Source organism: Chaetodon trifascialis, chromosome 9 (assembly GCF_039877785.1).
Source record: "Chaetodon trifascialis isolate fChaTrf1 chromosome 9, fChaTrf1.hap1, whole genome shotgun sequence".
Lineage (NCBI taxonomy): Eukaryota > Metazoa > Chordata > Actinopteri > Chaetodontiformes > Chaetodontidae > Chaetodon > Chaetodon trifascialis.
In genome coordinates, this window is record NC_092064.1 from 28,190,882 (window position 1) to 28,215,977 (window position 25,096).

At 48.1% G+C, this 25,096-nt stretch overlaps 2 protein-coding genes across 2 annotated transcripts; one reads left to right on the forward strand and one right to left on the reverse strand.

Annotated features, from left to right (window-relative positions):
- The first annotated feature begins 358 nt into the window (after positions 1-358).
- LOC139336008 (sushi domain-containing protein 6) lies at positions 359-9,065 on the forward strand. Its single transcript, XM_070969838.1, has 5 exons — positions 359-553; positions 5,208-5,314; positions 6,230-6,433; positions 7,463-7,607; positions 7,750-9,065. The coding sequence occupies exons 2-5, from the start codon at positions 5,221-5,223 to the stop codon at positions 8,078-8,080; spliced, it is 774 nt and encodes a 257-aa protein (XP_070825939.1). The 5' UTR covers positions 359-553; positions 5,208-5,220; the 3' UTR covers positions 8,081-9,065.
- Positions 9,066-12,132: 3,067 nt separating this feature from the next.
- Positions 12,133-22,206, reverse strand: hif1al (hypoxia inducible factor 1 subunit alpha, like). The gene is made up of 15 exons (XM_070969837.1): positions 22,169-22,206; positions 19,196-19,386; positions 18,858-19,015; positions 18,190-18,274; positions 17,840-17,955; positions 17,243-17,427; positions 16,948-17,054; positions 16,485-16,632; positions 16,057-16,322; positions 15,489-15,661; positions 15,227-15,376; positions 14,799-14,953; positions 13,816-13,924; positions 13,506-13,629; positions 12,133-13,120 (listed from the first exon to the last, which is right to left on the reverse strand). Exons 1-15 carry the CDS (start codon positions 22,201-22,203, stop codon positions 13,053-13,055), a joined length of 2,070 nt encoding a protein of 689 aa, XP_070825938.1. The 5' UTR covers positions 22,204-22,206; the 3' UTR covers positions 12,133-13,052.
- Between the last annotated feature and the right edge of the window lie 2,890 nt (positions 22,207-25,096).

A 25,096-nucleotide genomic window follows, 5' to 3' on the forward strand; every position in this document is an offset into this window, starting at 1 on the left:
CGTATACTATTATTATTACTATATATTATTAGTATTGTTATCATTGGCTTTCATGTTCGCAGGAATAGTGTTTTTATTTTAATGTTTTAACTTATTAGTATTTTTATTTGTATGTCAGAACTCGCCAGAATTTCCCAAGAACTATGAGGAACTCATTGGTAAAAGTGTGTGTGTGTGTGTGTGTGTGTGTGTGTGTGTGTGTGTGTGTGTGTGTGTGTGTGTGTGTGTGTGTGTGGTGAGAGGTGAGAAAAAAGGGAGCGTTTCCAGAATATGACGGAGCCGCGCAGGTGGGCGGTGTTTGGCGGCCGCAGCGGCCAATAGGAAGCCTGGGTGTCGCTGTCAAACACAGCTGATCGATGAGTCAGGCGGAGAGCGGCCGAAAAGCTCCCACTTGTTGCCGAGCAGGCGCAGCGATCAGCAGCCGGCGGCCGCGCTCTGAGCCTCGGTCTCTCCATCCCCACGTCCGTCGGTGAAGGCGTCAGGAAGCTCCGGTGCCGCGTGAACAGCCGCGTCCGCCCGGGATCACCGCCGCTGCCTCTGTCACGGCTCTCAGGTGAGACGTTTTTACCGTTTAACCCGCCTGAACGTGTCCATTCAATGGGAGGGGGTGTTCACCTTTACCTGCCGGCGACAGCGGAGCGTCCAAGCTGTGATTAGAATCAATCATGTATCGATAGTTCAGTCCTCGCGTGACTGCGTGAACAGCACGAGCGCTGCTTTCTGGCTGTTTGATGAAGAGTTGTTGGTCTTCAGACAGCCTTCATATGAATCTGTTGTTCTGGCTGTAACCGGAAAGTCGGTGCCTGTTAATTATTGATAAAAGAGGAGATGAGCCATAAAGGCCCGGCAGGCAGAGATCACAGGAGCTTATCTGCTCTTCATCACATCCTGATGAGGAGCAAAGGAGCTCTTTACGAGGCGAACTGGGCTGCCACATCCAGACCTGCTGTCCAGGAGCTCAACAGTTAATTTTCACTCTAATTTCATCCAGAGCTGAAACGATCAATCGATCGATCAGTCGATCAGTCGATCAGTCGACGGACGGAACGACAAGCGACTGTCAATTAGTTGTTTTCATCCAGAAAGAGCACCAACATCCTGATCAGATTAATTGATAAAATATTTGCAGCAATGATTAAATCTGATTTAAGGTGTGTAAAAAAACACATTGCACCCCATAATATGCTGTAGGCTTGATATGTGTGTGCTAATATGGTGTATACTATATAAAACACATCTCTGTGTGTGTATGAGTGAGTGAGTGAGTGAGTGTGTGTGTGTGTGTGTGTGTGTGTGTGTGTGTGTGTGTGTGTGTGTGTGTGTGTGTGTGTGTGCGCGCGTGCGTGCGTGCGTGCGCACGTGTCTTCCTTACCTCAAGCGGCACCACTTGACTCACAGATAAGACTGTACTGCGGCGGCTTGCTCTCCATAGCAACACCTGGCTGACATTAAAGTGCAATTCAATCCAGCTTTGTTCGTCTCTGGGAGGTTGATGGTTCGCAGCAGCTCGCCGCACACACCGTCAGACACACACAGCAGATAAGAGAAGAAGAACACGCTAACCTGACGTGTGGAAGGCATCAGACTTTATGGCTTAATTAGCATCCAGCTCGGTTCAACCAGCTCACCTTGAACTGCTGATGGAGTCATAAACACATTAGAACAGAGGCCCCCCCCCCCCCCCCCCCCCCCCCCCCCCCCCCCCCCCACACACACACACACACACACACACACACACACACACACACCTGACCCCCCACACTGTGACCTGCACTGCAGCATCAGCACTTCCACACATGCATTGTGTCCCTGGTTGTTCAGGCATCGCAGACCTCTGATGTGCGAGTTCGCCTCACGCTGCTCTGGCTTCACATTAGAGCCACTTCTGCCAAATCAGACCATCAAGAGGAAGTTTTGAAGGTGTGGTCCGAATAAAGCGTCGTGTTTATGTTGAAATTTGGTTTCCTTCCTCAGTGCTGAATGTGTAAAATTAATGACAGCGAAGTTCCCGCAGGTCTTCGTGGTCTCTGGAGGTTTTCAGTGGTCCCTGCAGCGTGAGAGTAACCCACAGGGATCCACTCCGAGGCTCTTTGTGGAGGTGTGAGCGAAGTTCAGCTGTCTTAAAGCAGGTTAGAGATGTTTTTACAGTTCAGGGGTGAAGTTTAAGTTAATATTCAACAAAGAGCTGAAACGTTTCATCAATTTGTGGCTTAGTTGATCTTAATTTCCACATTTTCCTTTACATGCGTTTTTCTTCAGACCTCAGTGGTAACTTTTCCCCGGATGTCACTGATGTTTCAGTGCAGACTCCACACAGATCTCAGATCAGGTGTAGAGCAGTAGAAATCTCAGACATCACTGATGTGTGTTTTAAGCAGCTCTCATCAGACTCAGAAAGCTGTCTGAAGGCTCGGGGTCACGCTGGGGTCCGCAGCCTCATGATGAGGCCTGGCGCTGAGCTTCGGTTCAGCCGCGCGCTCCGTCTCTCTGCTGCGTTTTTACCTGCTTCACACGATCAGAAATCATTTAAAGCAGCAGAGCAGAAAGAGCAAAGTTCAGGTGCTGATCATCCAGACGTCAGATGTGCTTCAGTGGGTGACACGTCTCAGAGACCCGGCGACGTGCTTCCTGCACCGTGTTTTTCCTGGGATTTCTCTCTGATGTGTCACCATCATCGTCGTCGTCATGGCTCTTGCTAATGACCCAGCTCTTCCTCTGTTTGTGCCAAACAAGTTTCTGTTGTGGCTGGAAACACAAAACGCATCACTTCCTGTGTGCCAGACAATGTTTCCAAGAAAGAGCCAGCAGAGCGTTCACGGCGGCAAAGGTTGCTTCACGTCACTCACGCGACATAATGTGGCGTTTGTTTGGCGCTCTGATCTGAGAGTGTGTACACATAACACGGCCGCTTCCATCGACGTCACTCGTTGACCTTTCCTGCATGAAAACGACACGTTCGTTCGTTCGTTCGTTCGTGCGTTCGTTCGCTTTAGGGAAACTTTGTGAAGTCACACCAGCTTTCTGTGCAGCTGCAGCACAGGAGGACCCCGGACCCCCAAAGTGTGGAGGCACCTGCAGGGAAGCTCAAACGTGCTGGCAGTCATTTTGCTCTTCATCGCCCTGCAGCGAGGCAGAGGCACATTGTGTCGGCTGACGGTGAAACCGGTGACATCTGAAGCTCCAAACGGTGATGTGTGTAGTGATTCTGATGCTTCTCAGCGTCTCTTCACAGGCTCTCAGTGAGGCCAGGCAGCTGTTTCACAGGCTTGTTGCTATGCCAGTTTACAAAAAAGAGAAGAAGAAAGCTTGAACAGCGTGCAGTTACCTCACGAGAAGCAGCCGAATTCATTTAGGAGAAATCTTGTTGTCACAATAATCGTGCAGCCGCCCCGTTTCCAACTTGACAAACATTACAGCAGAAGTTCTAATACCACAGAGGGCCACGATGACTAAGACCTCCCACGCAGCCTGTGGTCGCATAAGAAGGAGCTGTGAGTGTGTGTGTGTGTGTGTGTGTGTGTGTGTGTGTGTGTGTGTGTGTGTGTGTGTGTGTGTGTGTGTGAGTGAGAGAGCCCATCTGAGCGTGACCACAGTGCTGAGGGAGGGGGCCCTCCCTCGCCGCTCCACAGATGACTGGCATCTCTCCTGACATGAAAGCACAAAACACACACTACAGACAGCAAAGCACACCTACACACACATCTGCACACACACGGTGGCATTTAGGCTGGCGCTGGAGCACAGGTCTGGCTCTGCTGGCACCGGTGCGCTGCAGGAAGTGCGTGTCGGGGACGAGCGTGGTGCAAGTCATCTGGAGAAAGAGCTTTGGCTTGTGTGGTTTCAGCATGAAGAAAGTTTTGTTGCTGCTCAGCTGCTGCAGCGTCAGATGTGACGCTGTGGTCGATATGGTCATTGTCGAAACAGTGAAGAATGTGAGGTGACACTTTCAGTATTGATCGGCTGAAAGGTTGAAATCGGGACAGGTTCGCAGGTCCTGCTGCCAAAGGTTTGATCAGGAGGTAAGAGGATGAAGCGGACGACCGTTTAAGGAAATGACGTATTCGTCATTCATTATTATCCATGAGCGCACGGTGTGATGCTGTCACACACATTCGTCATTTTAAAGGAGCTTTGTTTAAAAAAAGATGCTGAAGTTTTCCGGCACAAAATGGAAAAAAGAAACTTTGAAAAATGCTTTTAGAAAAATAACGAGCTGCAGTGATTACCTCACTGATCCCAAGCATCAAACTGCAGCTCCTCAGGTGGCCACTGGAGGCTGTAAAAGCCAGTCCGTGCCCATAGACCTCCATATTAAAGAATAGTTTAGCTCTCTGTAGCTAATTTCCCTGTTGATGGGGGTGAATTTTTATATAACTCACTAGTTTAAATTATATTAAGACTTAAAGTCAAACATGATTAAGGGCATGGCTGCTTTGAGTGACCGCTAGCCGCTAGGTTTCAGCAGCCAGGCTTCATCAGTCGCCTCAGCTACAGCCACGCTCCACCTCTTTGCCCCTGAGCTTCACAGCGACTCTTCAGGCACCTGTGGGCGACGTCACAGAGACGACGTCCATGTTTTATAGTCTATGATTAATGGACAAAGGTCCCTTTGCGTCAGAAAAGTCAAACAGTCATGACATAAAAGCGAGTAGCCGATGCATCTCTGTGACCTACATCGAGGCTCTGCTCTGAGTTTTATGACCTGAACACAGTTTTAAACAGAATCGTGTGTTTGCATGTCAGAGTTCAGAGGTGTTGGAGGTCACATCAGCGAAGAGCTCCATCAGTGCAGCTGCTCGCTGACCGGCAGGGAAGCCAGCGAAGGTGTGGCGGCACTCGGCAGCTGACAGGTGTGAACGAGCGCCGCAGCAGGTTTGCTTCGTCAGTCCTCTGTGGACTAAAGCAAACAGCGACGGGCTGGTTCACAGCTGACGACTCACTGAAAACACTTCTCTCTCAGCTGTGGGGTCACTTTTATTTTCAGACGTTTACTGCAGCACAAAGCTTTAACCAGAGCTCCCTGTAGTGAGAGGAGAGACCTGTGTGTGTGTGTGTGTGTGCGTGCGTGTGTGTGTGCGTGTGTGTGTGTGTGTGTGTGTGCGCGCGCGCGCGCGTGTGTGTGTGTGTGTGCGTGTGTGTGTGTGTGTGTGTGCGTGTGTGTGTGTGTGTGTGTTCCCTGCTTCTCACTCTTCTTCTCGTGCTTTCAGGAACTCTGGTTTGATGTCTGGGTCGGTCCTGTGCCCGTGGCCGTGTGGACGTGTCAGTCTGGTCTGTGGACTCCTCCTCCTGGCCTCCTCGCCGCCCCTCACCACAGGTATGACCTCTGACGCCCCCCCTCCCGTTTTCACTGGGATACACCGCAGCAGAAAGATACCGAAACCTCAAAACTTTCATCAGCCACATTTGCAGTTTAATTGTAAATTTGACCCAGATAAATGCTGATCAGCGGTTTGATGCCGAGCGGCTGAGAGGCGCTTGCAGGATGTCGCTGCTTTCTGTTCAGCTCAGCATTCAGAGGCTCTTCCTCTTCTCATCGCAGCTCTCCTTCTTCTCATCAAACTCTTTATATTTATATTGTGGTCAAATTAAAGAAGCCAAACTCTTTTTAGACTGTTCCTCAAACTTGCTGCGACTTCGCCTCCTTCCTGTTTCTGTGTGAATTAATAAAAGCTGAAATCCTAACAGCTTCTGCTCAGTCGCCATCAAACCGCTGGAGGAAGATAAACCTTTCATTGAAAACCGACACTCGTCTCGTCGCTTCATTTGCAGAAATTCTAGTGATTTTCCACTCTCAGCCTCACACTTGACCTACTCTCAGATGTTGATGTTTGGTGTTGAGGAGCTTGCGTGGGCGGTGGATTCTGCAGACGCAGACTTTTGAGGTGGAGGGTAAAGAAATAGAGGAAGTGGGTCAGAGTGTTGGCTGCCTGGTGGGTGAAGCTGAGGTGGCATTTCAATGCAGGAGCGAGTTGCTGGAAAAGTTCACAGCATGCAGCACACGTTCATGTCTACATGCATGTGTAAACACACCGCAGCCATTAAACTAAACGTCCTCACGCCTCGCAGAGGAAATGACCTCCATCTGCTGCTGGTGCAAATGCAAATGCAACAAATGCATGTGTGCTGCAGCGAGGGTGAGGCAGAGGAGGCCTTCAGGTGGACGATCTGCCTCCAAAGAGCGTCACCTTTTAAAGCTCTGCTCTCCTCACCATGTTTTGTGTTTCCACAGGCCGACTGAGCAACTGCACTCACCCTCTGGTGCCTGAACATGGAGGCTTCCGCTGCGATCCGTCCCCGTGTCGAGGTTTCCCCCATAAGAGCTCCATCCATTTCTTCTGTGAGCCCGGATACCGCATCAGCAACAAGGTGGACATGTCCAAGTGTCGCCACGGCAGGTGGCAGCCTCCCATACCTGCCTGCATCCGCATCAAAGGTGAGCGCTCCCAACATGTCACACGTGTTCGTTTGCTTTCTGTCGAGGTGGCGTAGAAATCAGATTCATTCAACAACAACAAAATGTCATCAGTTTCAGTCCCGCCGAGCACAGGCAGCAGGTGAGGGGTTCAGGTCCCGCTGGGGCCTCTAACGCTTCAGCTGTCTGGCAGCTCAGTCGAGTCATGTGACCTAAAAATTCCCTTCTTCATTAGTAAACAGATGATTACGGACGACTCGTGACATTTGCCGCAGCGTCACGACGTTCCTGAGCGATTACCTCAATTATCTGTTAATGACTCATCGCAGCGTTTACAGGCTGATTAGTCACTTCATGAGAGACGCTTCCTTCTTGTTTTGAGTGTTCAGGAAGCAGACGGCGTGCCATCGTTGTGGTGGGGTTATGGGGATTGATTCCCAGTGGGGTTTCCTGTACTTAAAGCTGACTCCAGGCGTGAGCTGCAGTCTGGCTGTGTGACCTGCCCCTGAATGAAACTGCGTCCTGTCAGCTTTGACTCTAAATGTCACCTTTCATCAGTAAACTCAGGAGGTTGTGATGCGTCGTGCCATCACAGCACTTTATCTTTTGACCTACTTAACATGAACCACGCAGACGTGCTCAGACTGCAGCGAGAAGCTTCACTTTCCTCAGACCAGTTCCGACTTCCTCCATCGCCATTCACTCAAACATGCTGCGACAGGAAGTCAGAGCGCAGAAGGAGGAAGCGGGCCAAGCCACCATAATAACCATTAAACATTTCCTCTGTGTCGACGCTGTCAGAGCCTCACGGAAAGATACCGCCGTATTGTCACGGGCACAGAGAAACCACATGACAAAGCCAACTTCCTCTTGGAGATGTTGTATTTGATAATCTGTTCATGTTTCCATAGTGGTGGAACACAAGTGATTTTAGACTTCTTCCACAGCTTCAGCTCATTGTCTTCAGGTTATATTTAACTGACGAACACAAACTAAATGCAAACGCTTCCTTATTCATTAAACCTTCTTTTTCCACTTCGTCCTCCTCAGAGGGTCCGAACGTGAACTCTGACGACAGAGTGAACGACTCGATGCCCAGCATGGCCACGACGGCCGTGGGCGTGTCCATCTTCCTGCTCACCACCACTGCCTGCCTGGTCGTCAAGTCCCGCCTCTACCCCTGTCAATCACACAGGTAAAAAGATGATCTCCTGCAGTGATTCCCAGCAGGGAGTGCAGGATCAATATGTCTGATAGAACAGATCAGAGGTCAGATTCACCACTTCACCTGCACACACCTGCTTATCCTACATGACGTGATCTATGTGTCCCCCCAGCCGCCGCTCCTCAGACCAGCTGGACCTGATGGTGGACGGGCTTCACGTCTCTCTGCCCTCCTATGAGGAGGCAGTGTACGGCAGCTGGGGGCAGCGCCTCCCTGCCTGCTCAGCGCCCGGACCCACGCAGCTCCTATTGGCTCAGGAGGCTCCCAGCTGTCCCCAGTCGTCCCAGTCGGACGGCAGTCACCGCCCCCTCCTGTCCAGCCAAAGCCCTGACAACCCCCCGCCCCCCTACGAGGAGGTCCAGTCTTCACATCCCAGAGACAGGATGAGCGACGGCGACGTCAGACAGCTACGCGTTGCACTTCCAGATGACAAGGACACTTGATTGACAGACTGGGGGGCTCGTATGTGACGCACGGCGTGCGGTTGTTTAGCAGTGATTTTGATTGACAGCTGATTGCTGCAGTGCAGTGTTTCCTCTGACTGACAGCAGACGCCAGCACTGCCTGCACTTTTCCTGGTTGGCTGCAGCTCACCAGCATCAGGACGCTCTGTCCCATCACACGCTCTTCTACAGGAAGCTGATAAGCTCTGATTGGCCGGTTGTTACATCACAAAGACGACTGACTGACGAGGACATTTCTAAATGAAGTGCTGATTGTACAGTGTGTCAGAGGAGGAGGGAGTTCACGTGCCAGAGGGGGAAAAAAAACTTGATTTTACTCCTTTCATTATTTTTTATAAGTAAAAATCTCAGACTTCAGTTTAAATATGAAAGACACACACACACACGCACACACACACACACACACACACACACACACACACACACGCACGCACACACACACTCCGGACCAGCAGCATGTCGTGGTGTAAATTCGTTTCGTGTACAGCAGGTTTTTGAGGCTCAAACGGCGTCACAGTGTTTCTCCTGCGTTCACTCGGCGGTGGACGGAGTGAAATGAGTCACACCTGCATGATTTGAAGTGCACAGTGAGAAGAATCTCTCTGCTGACGTGAAATCATTTCACAGGTGTTCATTCACCCTGGTGGCATCGGTGCAGACTTTTAGGTGCTTTTATACAAATAATTTCACCGCTGTAGCACACAAACGCAGACGTCAGACCGAATCAAAGAGCCTGAACTCAGCAGTGATCAAACATTGAGACGCTCACCTTTCCCGCCTCACCTGGCCGGCTCCCTCTCTGTCGCCCTTTGACCTCTGCAGAGCGGCTGACGCCTTCAGACCTTGAATGTATTTTGTTTCCTGTTGTGGTGACAGACCTAACTCTGATATGGACTGTAACACAGATTATTTGTACATTGTATTATTGCACAGAATTATATGATGAATAAATGTTGAGATGTTTCCTTGTTGCACGTCCTCGTTTGTGACCTCGTTGACATTAATCGGCGTCACCTGCGGTTTGTGACGACACACCTGCTGTGTTCAGCAGAAGCACAGAAGCAGGTGAAACAATCATTTTGTTGCCTAAATGTTTTCGTTTTGGAGATTAAAATGTACTTTCAGATCTGCTGATAAACCTTTTCCTCGTGGCCTGATGGACTTTTCCCTCCAGCTGCTGCAGGTCAGTCCACACACACCTGAACAACAACAGCACGAGCCAATAAGGTTAATGATTTTCCTCTTATTGACAGAAGAAGACACAGCGACGTGAAACAGCTCAGTCACTGAACACTGAAAGTTTCTGAATTTTGCAAATGTTTCCGCTCTGTTCTCCTTCCCTTGATGAAAACAGGTGAAAGTTTCTCCTGGAAGGTTTCAGGAAGCTGCAGTTATTTAGATATTTAGACATCTTGATGCGACCTGGTATGAATCTAAGAAGAAATGTTCAGTGTTCGTAGCAGATATCAGTGCAGCCTGCCACACTTACATACAGGAAGTGTGTGTGTGAGTTATCTTAAATGGTATAAACGCACATTGATGCTGCGGGAGCTTCAAAATCATCACTTCCTGACAAGCTGATCAAACAAGCTGCTTTTCTTGGTACAGCTTTTTGCTGATTGGTGATAACTCCTTTACTGTTTAACTGCAGTTAATTCCTTAAGATTTAGCCGTCTTCTATTCATTCCAAACGAACTGAAGCATCACCTCCTGTCCGGATGCTTCCATTGAAACAGGATTAAAATTTAAATTTCCAGGAAAACGTTGTGAATCATTACGAGGCCTGAACTCTGGGTGAAACAGCTGTTTGCTGCAGCGTGACGGTGATTAAGGGTTAAAATCGGACTTCCTGCTGCAGAGTGAATCCTGGGTGTTCAGGAGGAGTTCGACCGAAATGAGAAGTTGGCTTGATGAGTGTGTGATTAGGAAGCGAAAAGCAGAAGAGTCGGAGCTGTTTACTGTAAGCAGTCAGCTGTGAGCTTACAGTCAAATGAATGGACGGACGAGTACGAGTCATTGATGAAGACACAAGTACATTTACTCAAACACTCCACAGCAGGACGATGTGGATGCACTTATTTTCATTTCTGCCATTTTCTAATTTCACGACATGTCAGGAAAATCACATTTCTCCACTGTGTTTAACAAGAGCAGGTTTAGTTCTTAAAACGTTTCAGATGAATATACAAATATGAACCTTTTAGCTCATGACCTCTGGAAAAATTCTAAATAACTACGTTTAGCTGATGAAGCTTCAGTTTATCTGTGTGGAGCCGTTTAACTCCAGTGTTTGAGGACCTGACGTCATAGACAGGAAGCCACCTCCAGACACTGAGGACAAGAAGTGAGTGAGCCAACATGATTGGCAGGATTACATAAGGAAGGAGGAAACACACGAGAGAAGCTCTGAAAGAACCAAATGTCCTCTGTGGAAAAACCTCGCTGTCGAAATGCTCTGAATGCAAGAAGGGACGGGTCAGAAGATTTCTCCTCAGTTCACACAAGCATTCGGAGTTTTTCCTGCAAATGACCAGTGTGTGACACCAGTGTGTGACACCAGTGTGTGACACCAGCGTGACACCCATGTGTGACACCAGTGTGTGACCCCAGTGGAAGAAGGGACGGGTCAGAAGATTTCTCCTCAGTTCACACAAGCATTCGGAGTTTTTCCTGCAAATGACCAGTGTGTGACACCAGTGTGTGACACGTGTGTGACACCAGCGTGACACCCATGTGTGACACCAGTGTGTGACACGTGTGTGACACCAGCATGACACCCATGTGTGACACCAGTGTGTGACCCCAGTGGAAGAAGGGACGGGTCAGAGGATTTCCCCTCAGTTCAAACAAACGCTCGGAGGTTGTCCTGCAAGTGACCAGTGTGTGACACCCATGTGTGACACGTGTGTGACACCCATGTGTGACACGTGTGTGACACCAGTGTGTGACCCCAGTGCAAGAGGGGATGGGCCAGAGGATTTCCCCTCAGTTCACACAAACCCTCAGAGGTTTTCCGCCAAGTGACCAGTGTGTGTCCCCAGTGTGACCCCAGTGTGACACCAGTGTGACACCTGTGTGTCATGCCAGTGTGTCATGCCAGTGTGTGTATGACACCTGTGTGTGACGCCAGTGTGCGTGTGACACCAGTGTGCGACAACTGCATGAAGGTGAAGTCACAGTTACTCATTCAGGGCTCCTGATCCTGTCTCTGCCTCCAAACGCGCCTGGTCGAGCTGATCAGGTGCAGGTGGAACGGACAGTGACGCTCAGGCAGTGCAGGAAGAAGTATTCAGATCCTCTGCCAAAGTTGAAGTACTGCATTGAAGAGTACTTCAATAAGAGTAAATACTGTTCATAAAATGTGTTTAAAAATACTCAAAGCAGAAAAATGTTTATAGAATACTATTACTAATGCATTCATGTGGAAGTAGTACACAGTATCTGGTTGTGTCTTATTGGTTAGTTTAACCTTTGACCCTGCACCACATTTTATGAGCTCATCTGTGAGTAAAATCTTTTACTAGTTACTAAAACTCTCAAGTGAATAAAGTTTACATCATTAAAGTGTTTCTCTCTGAAATGTAGAAGTACAAAGTCATAATACAAGTATCTCAATAAACACAGTACTTGAGCACTCAACACACAAATTTTCATTTTTGCCTTTGTGAACTAGATAATTTGATCTCTGTGGCTTCAGTTCTTTAAATGAAACCATGTGAGAAGATCAGAGGGGAAATGAGTGGAGCTGCTCACACCTGACATGTGTAACTACACCTTTCAGATTACTGTAGTGAAGTAAAAAGTACAGTATTTCTCTGTGGAGCACAGTACTCAGGTACTGTACTGCAGTTTTAAGGTATTTGAACTTCACTTGAGTATTTACACCTTATATTATTTTATACTCGTACTATCGTACTTTTGTTGCATGGCTGACTAAACCGTCTGAGCGATGACACCCGGACAGAAGATCTGTTCCTGGTTTCCTGATCATCGCCTGCAGGTGGCGCCACTCACAGACCACACAGCAGCTCCTGCTTCAACGCTTTTATTCAGCTTAACAAGACAAAGAGCGAAAACAAAAGACAGCTTTCATTTCCTCCCTCGTCTCAAACCACCGCAGACCTTCAGAGCAGATCCGTAAAGGCACAGGAAGCTGGAAGAGTCGACGGTTTCACACTGAATCAGGACATTTTGCGCCTTTCAAACAGGCTCACATGTAGAAAATGACAGAAGGAGAAACATCACTGCAACTGAACACGTACAAGTCAAAAACATGAATACTAGTGTTTACGTACTTTTCTATCTGAACGAGCCGACTCATTAACGGTTTCAGTTTAAAATCACAATGAACACGAAGCTTTCACAGCGTGATGTGTTTTCTGATTGATCGCCTCACGTTAGCTTACAGGGAGTGTTCGATTAAACCCCACCCGCCCGGCACCACAGGGTGATTAAAACAAACCAGCCGACTGTTGAATCAGAGTTTTTGATAACACAGTAATAACCGTACTCTTTAAAAAGGTTTAAATGTATAAAAAGATGTAAAAAGATGCCACTGAAATAAACGATGTTTGTGTGTGTTTGCAGGAAACAGCTGGTCAAAGCAGAGCATGATGGGAGTTCCTACATGTTTAAATGATGACAGAAGCACAGAAACAGATTAAATGTGATGAAAGCTGCTCAGAGAAATGTTCTGTGTTCAGATTTTAGCACCGTCTGCGTTTCCAGGAAGCAGACCAGACGGACGGCGCCGCCCGCCCGCCTTACGACACCCAACGACCCCACAGGGTGACGTCCTGGTTGAGCTACAAGCGATGAGGTCACGTCCGACCTCACGTCCTGGTGAGGCAGCGTGTGTCAGTTCATGTTTGTGTGTGTTTGCGGCGTGGTGTGTTTTCAGACAGATCCGACTTCTGCGCTGAAAGTTGACGCTCGACTGAAAAGATCTCCGTCAGGTCAAAGGAGAGAGAGGCGGCGACAGGTCAGGTGGGCGAGGACTGAAGATGTCCCTCATCAGAGCTGAAAGAGAGCGAGACAGACAGACGTGTTAGGACCTCATGGATGGTTTCAGGCGCGTTTAGCCTGCCTGGTTTTGCTGATTTTCTCGCTCTGTATGTTGACACGTTGTTAGTTAGTCAAGTCTGGACGAGCACAGAGAATCCCATAAATTTTCAAAATAAAACACCCTGTGCAGACTCCGGTTGGACATCAGCAACTAAAACAAACACAATTAAAGGCGAAACGCTTCTGCATCGAGCCTGACGGCTCTGCAGCTGTGGAGGACGGCTGGATGCTAACTCTGGTTAGCAGAAGGAATTATGCAAAAGAACTTTTAAAAACTGCATCATGTGACTGCACTGTGTACACACAACATACCGTGTGTGTGTGTGTGTGTGTGTGTTACCTGCAGTATCACAGAGTCCATGCACGCCTCCAAACAGCGGGTCTCTGTCTGTGAGCAGCTGGCTCCACCCTCCCCCTGCCAGATCCAGGACCACATCTGATTGGTCGGTTTCATCCAGACAGCCCTGAAGGCGGAGTTTAAGAGACGGTCAGAGGAGGTGAAACACCCCAGCAATCACTGAGGTGATTCAGTGGTTCATCAATAACTGCTTCAATTCCACACGGCGGAAAGATGATCTTTCATTCTCTAAAGTAAACTTATTTAAAAAGCTGCTGGATAAACACATTTTCTTCCTCCTCCTCCTCCTCACCAGTAATCTGTGGCTGAGAAGAAGTTCCTCTTCTACTGAGGAAGCATCTTGTTTCTGTCTCTTGTCCTGAATCAGCTGGGATGACATCTCCTCATCTGGGTTATGAGTCCTTCATGAGAGACGGACAGAGGACATTGAGACATTTACACAGTAAACTTGCTTTGTTAGACTGTTTACTGCATTAAGTACTTCATCATATCTCAGACATCCCAAAGCTCAGTTACAGAATATACACCATGAATACTCCGTTCTGATTGGCTGCGGGGTGTCCATTATTTCTTAATAATGGACAGTACTCAGCTGCTGCTAACCACACCACACACTTTGCTCAACACAGTCTTGCAGTATTCAACAGTGCTCTGTGTGTGTGTGTGTGTGTGTGTGTGTGTGTGTGTGTGTGTGTGTGTGTGTGTGTGTGTGTGTGTGTGTGTGTGTGTGTGTGTGTGTGTGTGTGTGTGTGTGTGTGTTTACTGCTCTTGGCTCCTTTTTAATTTCATTTTTTATTTTCTCCGCTTTGATTCTTTTTTCTCACTGATTCTTCTTTAAACGAGGAAGACTGGAGAAATGAACCTGCCAAGCTGAGTCTCATGTCCTAATTTGTCCTAAGGTGGACACCGTACAGAGGATTCAAGCTTTTGATTGAGCCTTTCCTCTGGCGCCCCCGTCAGGACAAACTCAGTAATGAACATGAGCTTCAGATGAAGTCTGGCCTTCTGAAACATTGTGATCAGTCAGTGTTTCAGACATTATGACAGGAATACTATGAAATGTAGTATCAGTAGTATTAGTATGCGTCTTCTGTAGTTTATCTCATTTTGGAAAAGAAAGAAATATGTTGATCTCTGCAGCTAAAGTTGTTTCCTGTTCAGTTGAATCGAGCTCATCTTCCTCCTCAAAGTGAATTTATCAGACATGTCAAACATGGCTGAATCCACAGGAGGATTCGATTCGTCCACCTGAGGGAAGGAAGCGGCCCGTCGTACCGTTTCCTGCTCGCTGCGACCGCTGGCGTCACAGCCGAGCGCTCAGGCGAAGGTTTGTCGGCATGTTCTGGCAAACTGCTGAGGAAGGTCAGCTGGAAGTCGTCGTCCATGGAGATGTAAGGAGCCAGCATCTCCAGGTCCATCTCCTCTGTGTCCTGACAACACACAGACAGGAAGCGGCGTTCAGACCTCGAGCAGGACGCCGTCTGATGACGGCTCGTAGTTTAAGATCATTTTTAGCATCAGATCCCATTTACGGCCCAGTGAGAGGTCAGAGCATGATTCTACTGTGAGAAAGTATTTGTACAAAATCCTGGTTCAGCCATGTGAAGCACTGTACCCTGTAAAAACAGCTATCATCATCATCATCATCATCATCATCATCATCATCATCATCATCATCATCATCATCATGTTTCTGCTCCCACCTCCAGCATTTCTTCTTTCTTCTGACCATCTTCCGGGCAAACTGCAAAGAACTTCTCCACCTTGCTGGTGTCCATCTCGTCCATCTCCTCCATCTCCTCCTCCTCTTCCTCATCCTCCTCATCCTCCCCCTCCTCCTCCTCAAAGGAGCTCTGAGGAAGGACGACACATGGAGACACAGACAAAATAAAGAGTTGAAACTCTTGGACAGACAGAGAAACTGTCGCTTTCAAAGATTTAAGAAGACTTGAGGCTCGTTTTTACCGGCTCAGGATCAGGTAGGGAGGTGGGCGGTGATGAAGATGAGGATGAAGGTGGGGTGAGGGGGTTGAAGATGGGGGAGAGGAGCTGTCTCAGCTGTGGAGTGCACAGATCCTGAGGGTGGTCTGGCACCGAGTCTGGACCGGATGGACTGAAGAACGACAGCTCAGCAAAATCTGACAGAAAACACAAAAAAACGAGAAATATTTTCAAACTGGAGACAAATTAAAGTCTGTACGATAAATAAATAATAATAAAAATGCCAATGATCTCGTACTCTGTGTTTAATGCTAATTAGCACATGTTAGCATGCCACCACACTAAAATGGTGAACATGTCATGCTAGCAGCTCTAACATGCTAGCATGCTGATATCAAACTGCGTCTGAGTGTGAACGAAAGACCAAAACACAAAGAGACGTGTTGGACAGTCCTCGTGTACGTGTGGACGAGGCGTCCATGTGAAGAGAGTCAAACTCACAAACGTACAAATCTTAGATACAAAAGCCGGTTTGTTAAATCACTTTTCCAGAGATCATCTTCATCACCTCCAAACGTTTCTGCTGTCTCACCCGTCAGCGGCACGATGGCGTCTCCCGCCTCGGGAGCGAGCTGGAGAAGCTCCTCCGGCTTCTCCTTCAGTTTGAAGTAGAGCTCTGCGGCGCCGCCGGGATTCGAACCCACGTCCTCATTCTCACTGGCCAGATGCTCATCATCAGGGTCAGAGTCACAGACGTCAGATGTCCCACAATCCTTTGGTGCAAGCGCCGGCGAGGGATCAGTCTGAGCACGTTGGATCTGCTCGACGGAGAAAACGACGTCTGGCTGCTCCACAGCACTGCAGAAGAAGAGGAGGAGGAAGAGGAGGGTTTGTACTTCTCCATCTTTATTCACCACATCTTCACGTCCTTCACGTTAACTCTACATGTCCCACACCTTCTGTCCCAGCTCTGTGATCACCTGCTCTGTCTCTGAGTCATGTGACCTGACCTCGCCGTACCTGAGGATGAAGTTGAGGCAGACGACGGCTTCGGGCTGCGACGTCTTGCTGCTGTAGAGGACGGTCGCCTGGGTCTCCGCCCAGACAAAGCCGCCGCTGTTGGCCAGGAAACGGTAGCGGCTGGTGCTCACCTGACCTTTGGACAGCACTGCAGTGTGGACAGACAGACAGACAGACAGACGGACAGACAGACGGACAGACAGACAGACAGACAGACGGGGACAGAAAACAGTCTGTGTTTACACAAATATGGTGAAAAGGCTCAAATGTGCTCATTTTCATGAGCTTCAACATCTTTCAGTGACAGAATTTGTGTGTATTAAAAGTAGATCTACACATTCATGTACATATACTAATACTACTACTACTATTATTACTACTAGTAATACTACTACTACTACATGCTTTGTGCTTCTGAATATATTCAGAATAGGAGTACACAAACACACAGACTGAGACTCACGTGTGTGCAGGCTCTTGTTGACGTGATCGGAGTCGAGCGCGTGATGAAACGCGTAGGCCGAGCGGCCAATCAGATCGTCCGGTTTGTATCCCACCAACTCTGTCACCCTGGAAACAGAACGATGGAGGAAAAACAACAGAGGAATTACAAAAAAAAAAAAGTTCACTGTTTTTTTAAATCCTCTCTCTCTGACATTCCTCCCAAAGGGGAACCTCTTTTCTCTCGCCTCCCGTCCACGGGGAGGTCAAAGGTCGGGGTTAGCTACAAGCCTGCAGCAGGTGAGGCCTCGTCCTACCTGCCCTCGCAGTGTGTGAAGTGCAGGTCCATGCTGTGGCGGGTGAGGAAGGTGTAAGAGTCCAGAGGGAACTCCACGCTGGAGGGGTGAGGGACGGTCTCACACAGCAGAGTCATCACTCTGGCTGCAGGGGGCGACGTGGAGCCGCCACCAAACGGACGCAGGTGACCTGTACAGTGCAGAACCTGAAGGAGCGGACGAAGACTAAAGTCAGACGGTCCAACGTTTTCCTTTCAGTCCAAAACTGTCTGACAAGTAAAGAAATGCTCCTCTGTATTATTCCATCAGGCGTGAATAGACACGAACTGGACGTCTGTGTGTGTGCGTGTGTGTTTGTACTGTATGAGTGTGTGTGGATGTGTGTGTGTACACTGTGAGAGCGCTGGGCTGAACGCCACACACGACCTCGTATCTCTTTCAGGCTGGAGTTTAGCCCAAGTGTGTGTGTGCGTGCGTATGTGTGCGTGTGTGCTCAGAGTACCACTCTTGGCTGGACAGTCTGTTCACACTTGACTCAAGCACTGATCTAAGTGTGTGTGTGTGTGTGTGTGTGTGTGTGTGTGTGTGTGTTTATATGCAGTCTTGCTAATACTGAACCTTCCACGCAGCCGACTTGATGTTGACGGTGCGCCCCCTGCTGGTCAGCGTGCTCTTCATTCTCAGGAAGAAGTTCCTCTCACTGTGCAGCTCTTTCAGTGGTTTCTTATTCAAACCTGGAAGCGACACGACAAAGCTAACGCAGCTAGCTCACAGACGTTTATCCCCTTAAATTCTCTGCTTCGACATTCATTTCTGAAAGTGAATGCTAATGCTAACTAGCCCAGTATAACCTCAAACACAGCGCGGCGTTAAATCCTGGAGTCCAGACAGACTCTAGAATTGAATCTTCTTCTCGCTTGACTATGTTAGTGACGAGTTTGATGGAAATAAGAAACAGTGCGTCTCACCTGGGCGTGGACTCAGCAGGTCTCTGAGCTCCTCCTGATCACACGGGTGAACAAAGTCATAAATACTCTGTCCCAGCAGCTCCAACTGTCAGCGACACACAAAGACCAATGCATCAGTTTCAGGTTGGAAACGAGTGAAATCACGTTTCGACTCTTTAAATGTGCCGTCAGATGAATCAAAACAAACTCCGCCTTCGCCGACAGGAGGAGGGGCCGACGCTGCACGTCGCCGCCGCTGGATGAGATCAGCTCGACAGCAAACAGCAGGACAGAACATTCCTCTGTGTTTGTGTATGCAGTCAGCGTAACCTTGACGTGCCTCAATAATAAACTTGATCTCAAGCGGCGCTAAGAATAGACCGAAGGCACGGCGTCCCTCTCTGCTCGAGTTTCTCAGAACAGGTCACGTTCTGTTCCAGAGGCTTACAGTAAAAGCACGAGTCCACTTAAAGACACAGTGAGGAGGAACCAGTGAAGGGAAGCGACAGCCGGCGAGGGCCGACCACAGACTCCACATCTCTGTTATTTGCTGTTAAAGTGCTGACTCCTCACACTACCACATGCAGCAGGGTGTTATGGGAAACTACCGCTGGCTGATCTGGTGGAAATGCTGACGCAGACTGATTTTATCAGTGTTCAACCAGTTTTCTCGCTCTGTCCTCGTGTACCTGTGTGATGCCGATGTGTCTGCTGACGTTCTCCGTCAGGTAGATGACGTCTCCCTCCTCGGTCATCACCATGACGAAGCCGGCCAGCGCCTGAGTGTAGAAAGTGTCCATTGGATCTTCCTCCTCGTCCTCCTCAGACTCCTCTTTCTGATTCTCACCTGGTGTGTTACAGCAAACAGAGTGTGGCAAACCTTTCAAATTAAAAGCAGGGCTTCACGTAAATGTACAGACTATAGCTGCAGGTAAGGTCCCACAAAAGAATCGCACAGACGTTAAATGAAAAATACAAAATAAAAGCTGAGAAAGCAGCAGACGGCACCTGAGGAGGTTCTGCTCACCTGGTCGGAAGAGGCGGAGCATCCGCAGGAAGCTGAGGGCGACTCTCATTATGGCAGATTTATCCAGGTGTGTCGAGACTCGGCGGGGGAGAGGAAGAGTGCGGGCGAGCTCATAAAACACCTCTGTCTCCTGACTCCGCCTACATCTGGCGGCATCGCGAGAGCGGAGCTTCCTCTGCTCCGAACTGGTCCTACAGGAAGAGGAAGAGGAGGAGGAGGAGGAGGAAGAGGAGAGCCACAGGACAGATGGACATTAAACTAAATCTGAACCCTTAAAGTTCAGCTGCACCAATCACAGTTTTCCTCTTCAGCATCGTTAAAGCAGCTTCATTCATTCATTCGTTCATTCATTCAGCGACAAAAAGCTGTTTTTAACAAGAATTTTAATACGTTTCATATCGACCACCTCAGAAAGTCACTTCACAAACTCTCTCAGCTCAGATGTGGCCTGTGTTGAGCCTGATGTGGAGGACCAGCTCTGAACTGTTGGCCCTTTAAAGTCTTAAATCCTGGACCCTTCAGGCCACAGCAGCCTCTTTCCCTGGGAACAGAGCGGACAACAAAACAGGGAAAAATGTCCCAAACGGACGAGAACAGAATGTTATTTATTCCAGCCTGTGGGACGCCGTCCAGATCCTCCCTCCTCCCTCCCTCGCTGTCTTTTCTTCCCTCTCCTCCCTCCCTCGCTGTCTTTTCTTCCCTCCCTCCCTCCCTCCCTCCCTCCCTCGCTGTCTTTTCTTCCCTCTCTCCTCCCTCCCTCCCTCGTTGTCTTTTCTTCCCTCTCTCCTCCCTCCCTCCCTCGCTGTCTTTTCTTCCCTCTCTCCTCCCTCCCTCCCTCCCTCCCTCCCTTGCTGTCTTTTCTTCCCTCTCTCCTCCCTCCCTCCCTCGCTCCTACCTCCCTCCCTCCGTTCGTCCTGACCTCATTTGGCCTGAATCACAAACACGTGCTAACAAAACAAAAGCAGGGTTTCATGTTTCCACAGTTCGTGGACGTGCAGTCACGTCACACAGCATGAACGCGCTCCTCAAACACAACCAACACAGCCAATCAGATGGAGTCAAATAAAGTCAAAGAAGAAGAAGGACGCAGGGGACATCAGCTGGACGCCACTTCAGAAATAACCTCCCATGTGCAGTCGGACAGCACGTGACGCACATGAATACAAACCATCATCGAATATCAAAGCGAGCATCTCACACACACACACACACAGAGTCTGTGCAGTAGGGGTGTGTGTGTGTGTGTGTGTGTGTGTGTGTGTGTTTTCCCCTCTCACACACTTTCTGCTTCTGCAAATAAACAACTGCTTACATTGAGTAACAGCAGTTTGTTCTCCAGCACACGTGCGTGCACACACACACACACACACACACACACACACACACACACACACACACACACACACACACACACACACACACACACACACACACACACACACACACACACACACATTGAGTGATCACACTGTGTTCTGAGTGTTGGACAGGTCATTGTGGTTATGAAGAAGTTGTGGTTTCACTGTTAACATGAGCAGTAGCATCTGTGCTGTTAGCAGCTGACGACGCCGGCGCGGCCTTCAGGAAATTATGAGACTTTTCAACGTTTTTTTAGTCGTTTTTTTTTTTTTTTTTTAGAGGAAACATTGTGTGAGTAATCAATATATTAATTCAGTATGAAAAGAATCATGAGCTGAATTTGTTCAGGAAAAAGAAGAAAAACTTGTTCGATCAGTGTGATTTCTGGGAAACGAGCTCCAGTGATAAACAAACCAAATCCCCGTGTGTGTGTGTGTGTGTGTGTGTGTGTGTGTGTGTGTGTGTGTGTGTGTGTGAACTGCAAGGTGAAGGCTAACCAGCAGGTTGGCCTACTTCACAGAGAACACAATGTCCTCAGGAAGGAGGGAGGAGTCCACACACACGCGCGCGCGGGCGCACACACACACACACACACACACACACCTGTTGACATGTACACGCACGCGCACACACAGAAACAATGACACAATAAGAGTCGGTGTGTTCTGATAGCTACAGAAACGGGCCGAGCCGAGCCGAGCCGACAGAGGCAGCAGATCTTTGCAGCTTCAAACTAAAGTTTCTGAACTCTTAACTGAAGATTTCAGCTTTATTTTGACACATTTGCATCAATCAGAACTTCCGGAAGCCAAACGAGGTGAAACATGTTGAAACGGTTTGTTTTGACCCGCAGTCCAAACCAAAAGTTCACGGTCACATGACACAAAGGCTGTAGACACGTGGGATCCAGCAGCTTTACGGCATTTTTATGAAATTCAACCTGAATGATGAATCAATTCTCAAAACACTTGATGATTTTTATGCGCATTGACAAACTGATTGATTGATTGATTACAGTGTGAATTCTCACTGTTTTATGAATACATGCAAACTCGTCTCATCTTCAGTTTCCCCTCACGCAGTCGGGATCACAGTTTACTGCAGGTGAGTTCAGGTTTCTCTGCTCACCTGCACACGGCAGGTCGCCTCGGGTCGTGCACGTGCAGTTATTTCCAGCTGTTTGTATTAAACTCTGGAGGTTAATGTTTCAGATTCCACACGTGGCGGAAATAAAGCTGCTCAGACAGCAGAGAGCAGCTCATGTTGTCTGTCCGCCTGCAGGTTTTCAACTTTCTTTAATATTTAAAGGATCTGACGAACATTAAAGATGAAATCTGATCTGTGGCTCCACTGACGGACAAGGCTGAGCAGCAGACAAACAGCTGTGTACTGTTGACAGTCACAAACAAACACCTGTACCTGATTACAGGAGCTCTTCACTCACACAGACAGGACAGAGCAGCTGCGGGTGAAACTGATCAAACCCTAAAACACTCAACATCAGAGCGCCGCGTGCATCACTGCTGTCATGTCGGAGAGTGACAGCGAACAAAGAAAAGGACAACAGAGACGATAAAGAGACATTAAAGGTGAGATTTGATAAATCAGACTCACCGTTTGACCGACATGGCCTCCTCTTTCGCCTCCATGTTCAGACTACTCGCTCAGCTGCCGTCCAGCTCTACATTACTGTTCATAGTCAAGCTCATAACTGTAGAGTTCCGCTGTGCTTCCGTTCATTTCCAAAATAAAAGTCTCCTTCAGCTGTCATCGCTGTCTTCCAGTTACTCTGACGATGCATTTTGACTTATCTTACCTTATTATATTCACTCAAGCTCTGTCATTGAGCTCAAATTTCAGAGCTTGCACTTGTGTATTTATGTTTTAGGTTATTTTGGACTGTTCATCAGCCATGGTGATGCATTAGTGTCGATTATACACCCACACAGGTGCACACCTCTGATGGACAGGTTTTATTATTGTTTTTGACATTTCACAGAATAAAGAATGGATCAATTATTATTTGTTTTATTGATTACTGGTGAAAATATTAACTGAATAATTACATTGGTTGAAATTGAAGTGGGCCCAAATCTCCTTTTCCTGACAGCCTTTATTTTATGCATTTTTTGACTTCCGGTCTTACTGTGTCTGACTTGACACTCGTATCGGACGACATCGCCACGTCACGTCGACAAGCTTCGTGTTTTCTCGGGTGAAAGGGTCATTGTCTTCCTCCTCAGCGGCACGAAGCAGTGAAAGTGAGTGTTTGTGTGTGTCGCCCCCTGTCGACCAGAGTCTGAACAACACGCTTTGATTAAAGCTGGACTGTCACAGGGGCTCCAATAAAACAGCATCTTAATCTATTCTGAACACACACACACACACACACACACACACACACACACACACACACACACACACACACACACAGGTTTCAGGTTTAACGTTTTAATAACAGATCTCCATATACAAACTGGATACAGTGACGTCATTCTGCTGTTATAACTCCCACCAGGACAGGCATGAAGTGTGTGTGAAAGCGTGTGTGTGTGTGTGTGTGTGTGTGTGTGTGTGTGTGTGTGTGTGTTCATGCATGGGATGCCTGTATGGTGATAACAGAGTGCATATTTTACACAGATACAGAGGAATACGACATGTTTCGGTTCGGCCTGAAATGACGACGAAATGAGCAGAAATGTGACTGAATGTTGGTTTTCACAGTTCTCTGACATCACACCTTATTTTGCTTTTGGATTTTCTGCCTGAACACAGCAAACTGAACAAGTGAATTAGTGAATTTTCTCAGGTGGAAACTGGGCTGTGATCGCAGCGTGCTTTTAAACAGCTCAAAGCCCCTCAGACTGAATCCTGATGCTCATCGTCATCCATTCATCTCGTATTCCCTGCTGTTCACTGTGTTCACTGTCAGCTGACTCTGACTAAAGCAGCTTTACGCAGCTGACATTAGGTTAAACGGTTGTTTTAAAAGCACAGAAGCGTAAATCCTTGGCTGAGACACTGAAAGTCGATCTTCAGGAGCGAGTGTTGACTTGACGTATGGAGCATCTTTTCTGACCTCCTGCAGTTCACAGTCCAAACGTTAGAAAGAGCCTAAAACGTCCCATCAGCTGCCTCAAACAGTTTGAAGGGTTTGAGTCAAGCGTTCTGTAAGTGAAGGTGGAAAAGCTGCAGTTTGATCTCTTTTGGTCTGATGTTGATTCTCCTCTTACATTTCATCTGAACTTTGGACCCGAGCTCGCCGATAAACAAAGGCACCTGTTTCCATGTCAATCACACAGAAAAGATTCAGGAAGAAATGATAAAAAGCAAAAAAGTGAGACATGAGAAACAGACAAGAGGAGTTCTGACAGACTGGCTTCGGTGCAGTCAGGAACACATCTGCATGACCTTCTGCAGATGGTGAATCCTCAACGTCTGCTCAAAGCAGGTCGAGCTTCCTTTAACCTCCACAGAGAGCGCATCTAGTCTTAACTCGTATCTCAGACGTTGTGATTAATTTAGCTGAGACTGACCCCAGAGCTCATGAGCAAAGGCCAGTATATGTGCTGCACCAGCACCATCACCATCACGCCGGCTCCACAGCGTGAGGAACCTGGTGGTTTGTCTGCAGCTCCAAGGGCACAACCTTGGCTCCGGCGGTCCTGGAAGGTACTCTGCTATTTATAGGACGTGCTGTCAGACAGGAAACTCGATAACTCACAAAAAACAAAGAGAAAGCAGATTAAAATAGCATTCAGCTTTCATACATCAGCCAGGAGTCAGTCGTTGTTAAGAAGAGGCTCGGTGAAGGAAAACTCCTGCAGCCCTTTGTCTCTCTGTGGTTCAGAGGTGAGCGGCGATGGTTTGGCGTGCTGATTATCAGCGAGCCGTCATTTCTTCACCAGCCTCACATTTATAACGAGCAACGAGGCGCTAGCAGCTCTGTGAGCTAAACGCTAACTCCTCTAACACACTGATGTTTGTTCATCATAGCTTAGCATGTTAGCGTGCTAACATCTGTTTATCACTACTGAACACAAAGGACCACTGAGGCTGATGGGAATGTGAGTTCGCAGGCTTTTAGTCATAAATAATAGATTTAAAATCAGCAGAATTCATCTCACCGAGAGCGTTTGGACAAAGTTTCATGGAAGTGCATCCAAAAATGAGTCGTTTTCAGTCTGGACCAAAGCGGTGGACAGACAGACGTTTGCATCCTTTGCTGCTAACGTCTCTTAAATTAGTCCAGATGTGAAAAACATTAACTGTTAAAACCAAAACCATTCAGTCTGTTCAGTGTGATGAAGCTTCTCATGCAGCATGGTGTCAGCATGCAGAGTTTCTGATGTCCTGTCGTCTTCAAAATGCCTCAAAACCTGCTCACGTTTGCACGTCCGACTCCAGAAAGAACAAACTAAACCAAAAATGACTCAGTCATACTTTCAGGCCCAAATCCACAGAGAATATCTGTGCAGCATATTAGAGTTTCAAATCATTTCAGAGATTCAAGAAGCACCAGAATCAACAAGCAGAAGCCGT